Genomic DNA, 14,987 nt, shown 5'->3' on the forward strand with positions numbered 1-14,987 from the left:
TAGCGAACCACTACTAATTTTTCATCGGCAAAAACCAGTTTACGTTAGGAACTATATAGAGCTATGAAACTGACAACGTTTTTCCTTATTGTTCTTGTGTCTTTTATCATGGTCGTTCTAAAGAGAAAGATAAATAATTTTTAACTATTAGAAAAGACTGGATATTACAATTGTTTGATTCGCATTGCGCGATGTATTCTAATTATTTCATATTTGTTAGAATCAAATTCTGTAAATATCGAGTAATAGTAACCGAATACTAACAGCTCGAAGATGAGAACGCATCGAAAAAGGTAGAAGACAGAACTTAAACCAAGGCACAGCTGGAACAAACGAGTAACAAATAATTCGTTACTGGCTCTATTCTAAAAGTAATAAAGTTTGTATATATATACCGGCTGGGGAAAAGTTTGTTGGCTGTCTGAAGGTCTTCACTTTACTTTTTTTTTTACATTTATGTCTATTATATTTTAATCTATTACTATTTCAACAGATGTATAATAAAGACTCGTGAAGTATTAAGTGATTTTTTTTTCAAACTATCAGGTAACTTTTGCCCCACCCTATGTTTCACTGTCGATGATATCGAAAAGCCCTCCGAAAATTTGGTCATTTTTGCCTGATAGCCCAAAAAGAAAACGTTATAGTAAAAACGGGCTGTATGGATTAATGCAGAAAAAATCAACGCATTTTTATAGGGTTTAACGTTGCTGGACCCGACTGCCACCTCAGCCACTCGATATTATAAATGCTTAACACTAATATAAGTGGTTATTCTACAGGGACAAGATAGGATTCACACACATTTGCTATCATCATTTTCATCGACAAAGTAGCAAACGGTATCACTTGCAGAGGCATAGACCCATTCGGTTAACACTTGGGTGAAAGCATTCTCTTCTATAACAAAAATCTCGTACGTATATCGTCCGGTTATTTTAAAAGGGGTAACTTAGGATAACAGACAGCAAGGAGAGGATGAAGTTAAACATATGGTATGCAAATGAAGGACGTTGCATAGCTACAAGGTAGAGCATGATGATTTTACAGAGCTTGTTGCATTGTGATCCACTCCATTTGTACTTGATTGACAGGTGTTTGCGCCATGGGCAGGTGAGCAAGGCCACAGGTTCAATTTGTCTTCGTGAATTACTTCTCCTAAGTACAATTAATTAAGATTAGGATCATGGAATTGAGCGAGCAACGAAACATGGGATTCGTTATAGGTTATCACATGTGGCGGCAGAGTCTACTTTTCGTTAGCTGCCCGATAAAGATGATACCGATTGTATCTTTAAACTGAAGAAGGCATGCGGCAATCGAACGACGTTTCAGTTATAAAACCGATACAGAGCGAAACAGTTCCAACTGAGATGTTCGTTCTATAGTCGATACCAGTCAGATGGAGAGTGACCATGTTGTGATTGTCACTATAGACTAACCTGAAAATTTACGCACTGTGAATGTTACCGTGGCTGCTACCTTGCCGAAACGTTTTTACCTCGAATTTTTATTTCTAATCCGTAATTGATCGTTTAATTTGTCAGGCATAAAGGCAAAGAGAGCCGGACGTCATAATCGAACCATTTACTTTGTTGCGTGAAGCGGCAATATCGTAAATACGCCCTTTTCACACAATACATTCACAGATAAAGGAAAAAAAGCGACGAGAGTAGTGAACAACGATTAGCATGATCTTTCCTTCGTCTTAAAGCGTGAAAAAATTACTGCGGTTATTATTGTAGAGAAAACCACGGAACTGAAAAATTGTGGGCCTGGCAAAGTTTTTCTTAAAACGCCTCTTTCAACGCGTACTGTTACGTGAACCTCGATACTGTCCCCTGTTAGTACGTATTTACGAACGATTTCGAAAACATTCGGATCAACTTCCATATAGCATATATTGCCAAATTATAGTTTTGCCAATATTTTAACATATGCATGCGTTTACAAGTTGTCGAAAGATTGCTAACAGTCTACCAAGTTGCATATGCCTCATTAGTAACAATATTTCGTATCTAAAACTGATCTTATTTGCTGATTGAACACGCCGTAAATCTTCCACGATTTTATTCATAAACTAAATTCTAATAAAGAGCAAAACTTTATATGTATAGTTGTGCAGGGGCTAAATCGTAGACAAACCGAAGAATTAACGACCGACGACTGTTTTCCATAACGCTTCCCTTTGCCTGTGTAACACAACGACAACAGAAAACTTACGTGTCTTTCTGCCATCCAATGTCAAATGGCTAAAGTGATATCAAATAAAATACAGAAAATATCACACGAGTTCGTTAACTTTTTCACTTAAATTGAATTTGTTTGCTCTCGCATTTTCTGTGTACAAAATGTGATTCAGTCGATGTAAAGGTTGAAGAAAGTGTTTCCAACTGATGATACGACGACGAGCAGGACCCATGGGTCATTTTCGCTTTCACGCAGGACGGGTTAAAGCCAAAAATGATCACTTAATTTCATCGTCAGAAACAGATTCTGTCTTACGTAAATATTATGGCATAATCATGATAACAAGTAGGGGTATTTTTCCTTATGCAGCCCATAAAATGAGCGGTCGATACAAATAAGGTATATTGCTATTGTTTATAATAAGGACAGGGCTTTATAAACCCAATCCCACCGGTTCCTAGAAACAATTGAGAACATGCTGAATCAGCATAAATATCGCATGTCGTTTGTGAACTTTCGTCAATGAAGATGACGGCGATGATAATGATCGTTATACAGGCCCAATTTCAGTTCTGGTCAAATCTCGACACTCGCTTAGCAACGATGCTCGGTAGATAAGCGTCGCGTTTGAGCAGCTTAAAAGAATATGGTTAACAAAAGCAGCATTACCACGAACATAATGAGACTAAAGTTCGAGCCAGTCACCGTCCCACAGTTATCGTCATCTTCGTCGTCGTCGTCGGCCGCTGCATGGATGGATGGATGGATGGATGTAGAGAGGAGGGAAATTATTCTCACTCAAACAAACCAGCCCTATACTTAACCGCGCTAGGGCAGTTTGAGCCAAGCGCGTCCCGATTCGAATGATGCAATGGCAGCACTGTGTCTGTTCGAGGGGACTGAGATACCCTCCCTTCCTTGAGAAAGATATTTGTCGAGTCCAAAACTTACCAACTTTTAGACTAACGCACCTTCGCAAAGTCTGCACACACCAATATATAAACAAGTGCTCTTAAAAGAAAAAGGAGGAATTCCAGCGAGTGGTGAATTTAAGGCGAGTGCCTGAATTTCTGCAGTCAATTAAATCGTGACGGCAACATCTGGAGTTTCGGCACTTCACATTAGGAATGAACAAAAAGTAATTTTTAAGGACACATCTGTATTAATTCGTTAGTTTTTTTTGACATAGATGTAAGTTAGCCTTTTTGTTAACCTTGTCAAAGTCAGCCACTGGTTTTCTGTTTTCTACTTACTAAATACATTTGTTGGAAAATCAAGATAGAACCTGCGTAACTGTCTGAGCTATGTACTTTTGTAACAATTGTACCACGTCTTCCTTTGCTAGTCGGCTGAGTTCGTGTTACACAACGTCATAGCTATCGACACACAGGAACGTAACTAAGCAGTAAATAACAGATGACTGCGTTATTTTAGTTGACTAAGGTCTGGCTTTGCTTTCGATATAGAAAGTAAAAACTCCTTGAATAACAAGCCACCGACTATAAGGTGTACCCTGTGTAGAATCCCGAGCGCCCTTTTCAAAACAGATCATAAATGATCTTCCACCCACTTTGACTGTGCATATATATATATATATATAACACTAGACGATTAAAAACATTGGTTTAGGACATTCGAAGTGTATTATATGCTTTATTTTAATATATGTTTTTTTCTTTTAATATTGGTAGGGACGGACAACTGGTTACAATAGTCTAAAGATAATCATTTGGCTTAAAGCACGAAAAAGCAAGAAGGTGGTGCTTCTGCCCTGAACCGACATGTCTTGTTTAACGATTAGTCTGTAGTTGGCGAATAAAACGCAGGTAATCCACGAAGCACATACGGAATGGATTACGCACTGGTCATGTTATGAATATGCTTAATTACGAAACGACAAATTAGATATTTACTCATTGACAGACCCGTCTACTCGATATTAACTGTTTTGTCATCACCATTACAATCTCTTATATATATGTATATCTATATACAGGCAAGATAGAGAGAGAGAGCACTACGTGTTCTTGTATACCTGTATTGTTTTTTGGTGTATCCAATGATACTCATGTCACGAATATCTTTCATACGTTTCCCGTTCTAGTTCAATGTACTACTGTCAACATCGCATTTCTTCTGCTTTTTGTACACACATAATATATCGATACGCTCAGGTACAACGACAGATATGAAAGTAAGCCTCTCGATTTTTGTGTGTACGCGTGCTTTGTTTGATCACGTTCAGCTGTTGGAGCTGAACTGAAAGTCACGCTTCCGCTCCCAATGGTGGCTGGCGACTGTTGTTGCTGCGCGGGTCTGACTCCTGTCAAGAGACGCTCTATGGATGCTAGTGTCTGTGTAGGTTTCTGAATAGCTTTCGTGTCATTTCATACATTTATACTCCACATCAGTCGACTCAAATCCGCCGCCGCAGCAGCAGCTCCTACCCCATGTACTTTCGGCCACGCTCGCTACGGGCTAATGCTATTGAGCTCAGCTTACACAAATACATACACACAGACAAACTGCCCTCGAGGCCGTTCCCTCAAACATTTGATTGACGGACCCAGTAAGCAAATAGCAGTGGCTACTGGAACGAGTCGCTAGGAACTGCCTATTCCTAGCGACCATAATACTATGGCCCTATGACTATGATATCGATGCCTGTCCTGCTTCCAGTCCTACGCGCCAACCATCAGCTATCAGCATCAGCATCAGCAACAACCGACAAATGCGGCGAACCAAGATGGCTGCTGCTGCTGCTGCCGCCGCAGTCAAAGCCACCGTCGTTCGCTTGCTCCTGCCTTCTTTTCCTTCACTCGTACGTCACTCCGTGCTGCTTCGTTTGGCCGCTGGAGCGACCGCTACAAGATCGTTCTGGTCGTCGTCTGTCTATAATAGCAGTAGCTGTCGTAACAGCAGTAATGGCAGTAGCACTTATTGAATTGGTCGTCGCGCGTTAGCCGTCTAGCCTGTTGGACTACGTCGGTTGGTTCGTTTGTCGGTCGCAACACTACCTTCCTTTTAACGTTATGTTGATGCTACTGCCGCCCGGTTTTCGTTTTTGTCCCCATTTGGCCCAACAGCGTCGGTAGCAGCACCGCCATCACTATGAGCGTGACTAGAACAACAGAACGGTGGATGCTGGCTGCCGTCGTCGTTGTCCTCGTTGCCGCTATGGTCGCTACAGTCGCCATACTGTCAGTTATGCTAGTGCCGACGAGTGAACGCCCCGTCAGCTCAACTCGGCGAGCTTTGCTGCCGCTACTGCTGCTGCTGCTGATACTCCAGACGCTCACAACTGGTACAACGAACAAACAAGTGACCCCCTGCCTGTTTCGTTGGTTAAAGGTTCCATCGATCGACGGTAACTGTAGCACTGACGGCAGGAATTGCACGTAGGCAGACGTCTGTCCGTGCTCTCATTTGTCACTTTCCCTAGTCGTCATGAGCCCCATGGACCTCGCTGACAACTATAGTTCGGTCATACTCACAGTCGGTCCGAATACAAGACCTTGCACACATCATGTATGTCTGTGTGTATTTGTATATGCACGCATGTAGGGAAACGAAAAAAAAGAGGCAGGTAAAGCGAGACGAGCATTTACACATTTGAGACTTCATCTATACCTTGCTAATCTATGCAGCCTTCACCTTAGTCCTGGAACAGGCCACGGTCATCAGAAACGTCACGAAATAATGATTGCCCATAGAGCATAACTCGTAAGCAGCGGCCCATAGGTTGAAAGGATAATGCGAAAGCTGCTGTTGCTGATATTCGTGTTTATCGCGATGGTGAGATCGACAACGGAGCCACAACGACGAAACGAAATAAACAACCAGTTATACATTTTTCCTGGCCTGCCCTCGAATACGAATCTTTTTGGACGCCAATGATGCAACTCCTGCTGCCGAATGGGAGTTACGAGGTACGCGCACTCGACCTCGTAGTCTCGCAAGGGGTCATTGTGGCTGACGGTAACTTGAAAAGCACCAGAATCAAGATACAACAGTAGCAGGCGACACCCATCCCATCTGTCGCCGTGATCAACTGCTTCTGGTGTTGCTTTATGGGTTAATGATAACTAGCTGTTAGGCCTGTTAATTTTCCAGAAAGTCGGTCTTATATGTTGGCCATGTAGTTCTCTTCAGCTAAGACCTCAACCAGTTACAGCGATGGCGGCGACGAACAGCTACCAAAACACAGAGTGTCGCAGAGAAAATCAAGCAATGTTGTCATTCGACAATTCATTTTAGAGTAAATCTGTCTGAGTTTTTCTTTATCTATTTTTCCACCCCATATTCCCCAACCTCTTGCATACATACACACAACCAGATGTCATAAGTAAAAAATTCGTTGCTGAATCGTAGTTTATTCAATAGAAACAGGTGGCTGATAAGTAAACGCATTAGGGGTAAAAACATCCACAAAGGCATACTGAACTGTGGTTGGGCAGCCGGTAGGTATCTGTGGTTGATCTGAAAAGGCGAGAAATTGAATTCGGTAATCAGTTGTTACAACCGACAGACAAAAACAGAAAAATCGGTCAACCAAAGCCTTGGGTCACGGTAAGATGGCCATCTGTTTTTGTGTCCAAGTCAATATTTGTTTGACTGACCTTTTTTTACTATACACACCGATGTAAAAGTAAAAAGAAGACCCTTGTCTACTCAACGTTTAACAATGTTCGTTTATTAATGTACTTATACGTGAAAATATATATATATATATATATATATATATATAGTATATATATATATATATATATATATATACTATGCTTGGTTATTTATCTGCATCAGAGCTTAAAGCTGCTGCCACGGACGTCATCGTTGTTGTTTTGGTGTGTACTCGTATATACCCCGCTGGTTAGATACCGCCAATTATGGTAATGACCTACTATTAAAATGGCGATGAAAATCGTGGGGAAAAATGACTCTTATAAAGCTTTCCATTTTATCCCTTAAATATTCGATGTGTTGCTGAAACGAGCCATGGGCAATTTAATTCTTGGTCTCTGAGGAAGACTCATGTGCACATTGTCCCTTCGTTATTCGGGTGTGCTCAGAACCGTTCACCCATCGTGACGTCATCCAACGCCTCCGCTCGCTAGTAAAGGGCAACAGCAACATCGACCATCATCGCCCATCAGGCAAAGCATCGGTGGAACAGTCTGTGCCTCCAGGATCTTCCAGGAGCTGCTGGACTGAGCCGAACGGGGCCGATACAAGTCGTTGATTGAACTCCATTCTTTGTCGTACCACACGAGTACAGTATATTATTCGTTCTCTATATATGTATATATATATATATATATATATAGACAGCTCCATCGACAACAATATAGTAGCCTAGAGAATATAATATATGGTTAAAGTTTCGATCTGTATGTGTCCAAAGGCACATCAGAAAGGTGGTTTACTAACATTACTGATTTGTTACAGTTATGATAGAATAATGCCAGCATTTCAGTTTAGCTCAGATATACTTTTTTTTCTTTATTTATAAGCAAGATATTTCAGTGATGTGTATCCATACATGCGCATTACTGGTTAGCATTCTCTCAACAGAGACGTTATTCAGAGAACAGTGCGAACTGATGCTCTACAAATGTTGTAGGTTTAATTTACATAAATAAGTAGTTTGGAATTTCGAACAATGGAGGCTTTCGGGGTTCGGCCAGTAGATATTGAATAGAAATGTAATCATCGACATGACTATTTCCGATAAAAGGTACTATTAACTTACCCCCAAAGATGGAATGAGCTTTCAACCACGTGCTACAGTAGCTGATCGACAAATACCAACATCCAACTAACTACAAACATCTATCAAACAGGGTACACAGGATCGTATGGCAGCTACTGAAAGTACAGATGTAGCTGCGTATTCAACAATTTTCGCCCAGTTCCTTAATTTACCTGACTAAAACTGCCTAGTCAGCCTAGTAAGTTCAGTTGGTATTCAATACGTTTTGTCGCTGTTGTTGATAGATTCATCCTGACTTGCTGACCCGGACGCGTGCTGTGATAACACCGATATGAGCAGCACCTAGCTGGGTTGTGTGCTGCTGTCTACAACACAGATGGAGAGTTTCCTGACCCTTTCAGGAGGGGCCAGCCGCTCGACGCGACAATGCCAAAACGTCCAGGTCATATGATGATAAAGACACCGGTGCGATACAATTACACTAGTAGATTTTTTGTTGTCTAGGGGTCTGCTAATAATGACGATGCATGCACAATACAGCCGCTGCAACAAAGGAATGCGTGCCTGAATACATACAAACCCGCCATAGAACGCTTGCCATTGGGCCAGTTCGGTGGACAAGCTTGCCCACTACAAATAACAACAACAAATGATAAACAATGACAGTAGCTCAAATCGTAGGAACCGCATTTGTACTCTCATTTAGTATCAGTAGTAATTATAAGATTTGATTGTCACTATCAGAATTATCAGCAACAACAAAGGCAGCAGCAGTGCTACCACATGGACTACACTATCATTAGGCCGCATGCTCCAGCAGCAGCGGCAAGACACCACAGCACAGCGCCAAAAGCAGCACTATCGAATAAAAAGGAATAATCTGTTTACAACGACAGCTACAGCGACAGCAGCACCAGCAGCTGCAAGACAAGATGGCTACAAGAGGTAGCACCAACGGCTGCATCTTGCACCGTCTGCTGGCATCACATCTGGAACGATACCCACAGCAACAGTAGCGGCTTTAACGGGAGCGGCTCATCCATCCATTCGTTAATTCATCCATCCGTTATGGTTGCTGCTGTGGCTGAAGGCATTGAAAGCCCGTCAAAACTGTGATGATTATGCTGCGGCTGGTGCTGCTGCTGCTGCTGCTGCTGTGGCCGTCGATTGATTTGTCGGTCGACGGAACATTTGCGCTGCAGGTCAGTGCCCGTTGCAATCCTGTGAAAATGAAACCGTGTGCTCGTTTAGCCCCGTGCACGGCTGTGTGTGCGTGTCTGTGTGCATGTAGTTAAACGTAAGAGTATCATAAAATTGTATACTGCTGCTATGGGGACTTAACTGCTTTTGTGACATATGAAGGAAAGAAGGAAGGAGCATAAAGAGAGCTTCGGGAGCGGGAGAGCGATTCTCGAACGTACGACACCTACCGACGAGAAAAACAAGCAAAACTGCTACTACTGTTATCGGCATATTGTACTGATCAAATAAACCAACTACGGTTCATGCTATCGAGTAGTAGTATGAGAACCAGGAAAACGGTGATGAGACGATGCTGCTAATCAACGCCAGCCTCAGCTGCCGCTGTTGCTTCTATAATAAGCAACTACGCCAGCTGTAGTTACAACCTTAAAAGCTAAATGAGTAAGCCTTATACATATGGCTGACACAACATGTCAATAACGTTTTCCTTGTTGGTTGGCATCATTTTACCGATGGTGGGGACGGAAATCAAGGAGAGGCTTTCCTAGTCCATATCAATTTTGGAACGGCCAAAAATATATCAATGTTAGGCGGTATTATGCAACTTGATAAGGATAACAAAAAATTACAAGTAGCTACATAAACAGGACGTTCATACTGAATATATACATATATATATATATATATATATACATACATGTGCGTGCGTGTACACGTGCAACGTCGCTCGTGTTATCTTACTTATTTTGATTGTAAATTTCCTATTTTATCAAACACCTAGGTGTTCTTCGCTGCAATAACGTTAATTTCATGGTATGTATATATGCATGCAATAACGACATTTACACAGCACTTGAATCTTGAATGCGTGGGCCTTAAATTGCGGAAAAGAAGCGACTGTGAGAAAATGGTTGACTGCATGCTCCGCTCACTTGGCTCAACGGCGCCAGCGAGGACGACTAGCCCTAACTAGATAGTGGCCTAGTGGTGGTTCGCTGTCCCTGCTGCACCTTCTAGAATAAAGATGGCTTCCAGAGCGGAGTGCTGTGATGTTATTAGCAAAAGCTGTCGTCTGCTTTCGGTAACCGCCGCTATTATTGATGCTGCTTCTGTTATAAAGTTGCTGCTGGTGATGCTGTGGCGGATACTTAGCAATTGCTGCTGCGGAAACTCAATAGTTGAAGGGTGGATGAGGTCGCCACCCTCGCCAATGTTCCCCTTTCCAATATGAGCTCGTTGCCGATTGGCTGGAATGGTGTGACGTCACAATGGCCATATAAGGGCGATCCGAAAGGGCGAGCACGCACTTTGTGTGTTAGCTGAGGCAGGTCATGTTGAGCAGCTATAGCCAGAGTGGATCAGAATCTGAGTATCGTTTAACGAACGGTTTGATCCCGGCTAGGGTGAAGCGCCTCGGCTATTGGCAAGCGCAACAAGAACAGTTACTAAGCACTCATCTCAACTGCGGCGGCAAACAGAGAACGTTTTGTAGCGTGCGAGTGTGTGGTGTGAAACCTCGTCGACGAACGTACGGCCAAGACGGCCTGAGTCAATTGTGTCACCACGTTCAGGGCTACATCTAACCTCGTCATAAACAACAGCATCGTCGTGGTGGTGGTGATGGTGCTGTGGCTGGTGGTAACTGGCTGAGAGAGAAACAAGTACTGCAGATACTAGGACAACTTGACAGTGAACAGTTGACCAAAGCGAAACTTGTATGTCAATTGTTTTGCGTTTGTTGCGGCAGAACGAAATCGAAACAACGGTTAATAGTGCTATTGCTTTCAGAAAGAGTTTGTTTTGCTTATACCGTAATCGGTGAATTGATTACTATTGGGGTTCGTGCAAACGGCAGTGAAGAACGTCAGATCGAGAGACTCTCCGTGAAACTTTCATAGACGAATTGGATAAAAGGCAGGGACCCCGTCTCGAATTTGTTGCTTGTTCAGCGACACACATGTCGACTGCTGCTACATCGTGCGCTGTTGTAGGGCATTTCGTCACAAACATTTTGGAAACTTCGACCACAACAACATCAACACCGGGAGACGCGTCAACACGACCGCGAAGAAAAACGCCGACCAACGTAAAATTGACTGCCCCAGCAACGGTAGAATCACGGACAGTCGTTTTCAATCTAGTGACATCAACGACGGCAGCAGTGGTAGTGGTGCCTAGTGAAAAGCGTCAGTCAAAAGCTGTGCGGACTTCGCGCCTTGCCGACGCTCTAATGCACGACAGCTGTTCGACATTGGTCAGGTGATTTGTTGTAGGTACCCCATTTCCCCCGTACTACTACTACTACGACGTTCTTTGAACATTGTCACTCATTAATTCCCCCGTTTATCGGTGAAGAACAGACACGAACACGATTGATTGATTGACTGATTGATTGACTGGCTGAAAGATAATAAAAAAAAACGAGCGAGTCAACATAAAATGGGAACGCGTGAATTATACCATAATACGTAGGCTCGTCGTACCTTTGTATATCTGTAGATATCAATCTCTATATCATCTAAGGCTGAATTAGTCAGCCATACATGAAGCTCGACATCTTCAGCAGCAACAAGAACAACGACGGCAACATTTATTCAATCAACAAAGGCACCAAAATCTACAATAATATCAGCCACATTAACAGCAGCAGCGACACGAACGGATTAAACAACAACAATCAGAATCTCATCAACGATTCCTGCAAAAGACGGCGACTACAGTCAGCCCAGCAAGTGTAACCATGCCTGTGCCTGTTTCGGTACCGTGTAGTAATAATTATAAAAGTAACCATAATAATAACGATAATATGCCCACCTCTCAACAACATTCAGCACAATTCCTACCACCGTCTTCCGTACACTTTCGGCGTCGTGCCCGCCGGGGCAAAAAGCGAAGGTGCCACGAACCCATGATGTCCACCCAATCCCAGTCGCTACCTCAAACGACGACTGCGCATCATCGGGGCGGTGGCGGCACTAGGAATGGTAATCATCCATTGAAGAAACGATGCATACAAATTCGTCCAGCTGACGTGCCCCAAGCACCAGCCAACTTCACCCAATTCATTATCGACGACCACTTCGGTTCGTGTCCTGGTTTGTACAAGAGCTTTGAGACACCGCCAGTGGGTGGGCCCGATTCGTCCTCTGACTCAGAGGCGCCTCACTCGAGTGTCAACTACGATAGTGAATCGAGTGTCGATGCGCCACTTGACTACTCAGATATGGTGGCCTTCTATGAAAAGGACTTCGAGGAGGTCTACTCGGACGCGCGCGCCGCCGAGGTGATCGAGTTGCCCCGTGAGCAGCTAGTGGCAATGTACGGTGATCTGGAGAAGCGGGCTGCCGAGTTAAGCAGTGAACTGAGCGTATACTCGCCACAGCATCTACTCGATCTACTGCAGCAGAGATTACTTCAATTGCAAGAAGAGAATCGACAGTTGCGTGCGAAAAATCGTGCACTTCGCTACGCCCATAGTGAGCATAGTGATGATAGTCAGGGCTCGGTTGATTCAGAAACAGACTCGTCCTCGACGTCATCCGACTCTTCGGAGTCATCAGATTCTTCAGATGAGGACGCCAGCGGAGGCGTTCAGAACGACAATGGTGCAGCAGTAGCCTGCAGTAGAGGTAGGCGCAGCGGGCCTGAGATCGGAGAGGGTGTCCATGCCGTTGTGGAACAGCTGCGACATGGCCAAGTGGCTCCGGACTGCGTCGATGACGTCAACGATAACGCCATGTTCCAGCTGGATTCGTCCAGTCGTTTCAGCGGCGGCGATGACGGTAATGATGATAATAACTCAGTGCACGACGAGCGTGAGGAAGGCGGCAGCAGCGCCAGAAGTAGTTATTGTCAAAGGCGTGGGCTGCATTGTAGCTTCAACAACGACGGCTCCTCGTCCACCCTCGATTTTCGGAGCTTCCAGGATGCATTGTTTAGTCAATCGCATTCACCAACGACCAGGAGGACGACGTCACCATCAGGAAGCATGGCAACAACAGCTGCAGCAACATCATCAAGAAGTCAAATTGACTTTTTTGGCGAGGATCAGAATAGGCGAACACCAGCGGGATTGGCAGCGTCGCGGGTTGCGCCGCAAGGTCGGCGTTACTTCTCCAACGATGTGGACGTCAATGCGGACGTCGACGACAAGCGTGATGACGATGATGATGGTGACGAAGCCCCTATGCGAGTATTTAAAGCCGGGCAACTGCTACAGGACCGGAGACAACAGCAGCACGAACAGGAGGTTCAGGTGACATCGTCATGCAAGACGCCTGTTTCGGACTCGTCTCCACCTTACGGTGAGATTGAAGCGATGGGTTAGAGAGCTACTACAGTACTACCTACAAAAACCTATCTACTACAAATTACTACCAAACTCTTATGCCCCTTCTCTCTCTCTCTCTCTCTCTCTCTCTCCTTGTTAAAAAACACTAGACATCTCCATTAGTAGGTGGTAGGGTTAGAAGCGTTCGACCAATCGACTAGGACAGTTCTGTGTCTGGTAGTTGTCGAATGCGACCACCACCACTGGAATGGAGTTCGAAGAAAATAAAATGGTGGTTTGAGGTGGGAGCAGAGAAAGAAAGGGAACTTCTTGATTTGTCGCGAAAGTCGACAGAGTCTAATGGAGCGTTGGTATTGGCGCGAAATTTCAGTATAAGCAGAACAGTGGTTTTGCTAAAGCGCGAGTGACTGCGCAGGCAGGTCGGCAGACGAGGAGGTGGAATGTGCCGGATTAAGGTTAACGAAAAAACATTTGCAGTGGTAAACGAAAAACGAGAATGGAAAGGACGCGGTGTGGCGTCTCCTGGTTTTTCGTTAATCTGCATTTTATCCATCCAACTCAGTTACGGTACCAGGCGTTAAGCATGGGGTTATAGTCTGCGTGTAACGGGCCACGACCGTCATGACCTACCTCCTTCCCAATGCAGAGGTACGTACAGCTCTGCTGCAGCCGCCCGTAGTTTGGACGGTGGCTATATAGCCTCGCTGCCGCTCCTTCCCTTCACGACTCTCCGGCCACGTAGTAATAACATGTACATAATTCTAGTCATTGCCGCCCGGCAACAGGGGCGCCCTCTAAGGAGGGGACGTTTCCCTCTAGTTCCAGCCGGAAAGCTGTGTTCGGCCCCGACTTGTTCGTTAGGGGCACAACTCATCCGTACCTCTTCACACGCAACACTTCATGAAGCAGCTGAAGGACACACACTTCGAATCGAGAGAAATTATATAACAATAATGGTATAGCTAATAGTAGTAATAATATTCATCATCGTCATCATCATCGCAAAATTCGGACCCAAACCTGAAAAGAGAAAAAGAGATTAACATTAGGGAGATTAAATAGACTATGGCCATGTCCTCACCACGGTCTTCCTTGTTCCTCGTCAGAAGCGCTTAGAAACGAACGGAGCCCAAATATCAGCTCTCTTGAATGAAACTGAACGTACAGAAGGGAAAAACCTACTTCAGGCTCGATAGCGCTCGTTTCTTTAAAAGATCGGCAAAATATAAATAGATGCGCATTGCGCCCTTATCGCTGTTCGTCATATATTATATACATATTCATCTATATAGAGCATATATAGATATCATTTGTTATAAACAAACGCAAGGAACGGAACATAAGTCATGTTTCATCACGTCATATTTCTGCTGAATCATATACGCACATACATACACGCAAACACACAGAGACAAACCTAAATAGACAAAGACATCTGGGCGCACGGCCTTCTATTATAAACTGAAAACGTTCTATAATGCGTTATATATATATATGTATGTATATGTATATATATATATATATATATATATATATATATATATATAAATATATATATGTGTATGTATGTATATGTATATGTGTATATATATA

The 14,987-nt window shown here is 43.8% G+C and overlaps 1 protein-coding gene and 1 long non-coding RNA gene across 2 annotated transcripts; both read left to right on the forward strand.

Moving 5' to 3' along the window:
• The first annotated feature begins 3,053 nt into the window (after positions 1 to 3,053).
• On the forward strand, positions 3,054 to 6,875 carry LOC147754132 (uncharacterized). Its single transcript, XR_015318164.1, has 2 exons — positions 3,054 to 3,328; positions 3,882 to 6,875. It is a non-coding gene; the product is annotated as an uncharacterized LOC147754132 (long non-coding RNA).
• A 2,154-nt stretch (positions 6,876 to 9,029) lies between these two features.
• Positions 9,030 to 14,862, forward strand: LOC111255099 (uncharacterized). The gene has a single exon (XM_022816754.2). The coding sequence runs from the start codon at positions 11,844 to 11,846 to the stop codon at positions 13,428 to 13,430; it is 1,587 nt and encodes a 528-aa protein (XP_022672489.1). The 5' UTR covers positions 9,030 to 11,843; the 3' UTR covers positions 13,431 to 14,862.
• The last annotated feature ends 125 nt before the right edge of the window (positions 14,863 to 14,987 follow it).

This window comes from Varroa destructor, unplaced genomic scaffold, assembly GCF_002443255.2.
Source record: "Varroa destructor unplaced genomic scaffold, Vdes_3.0 BEIS01000432.1, whole genome shotgun sequence".
In the NCBI taxonomy this organism is placed as follows: Eukaryota; Metazoa; Arthropoda; class Arachnida; order Mesostigmata; family Varroidae; genus Varroa; species Varroa destructor.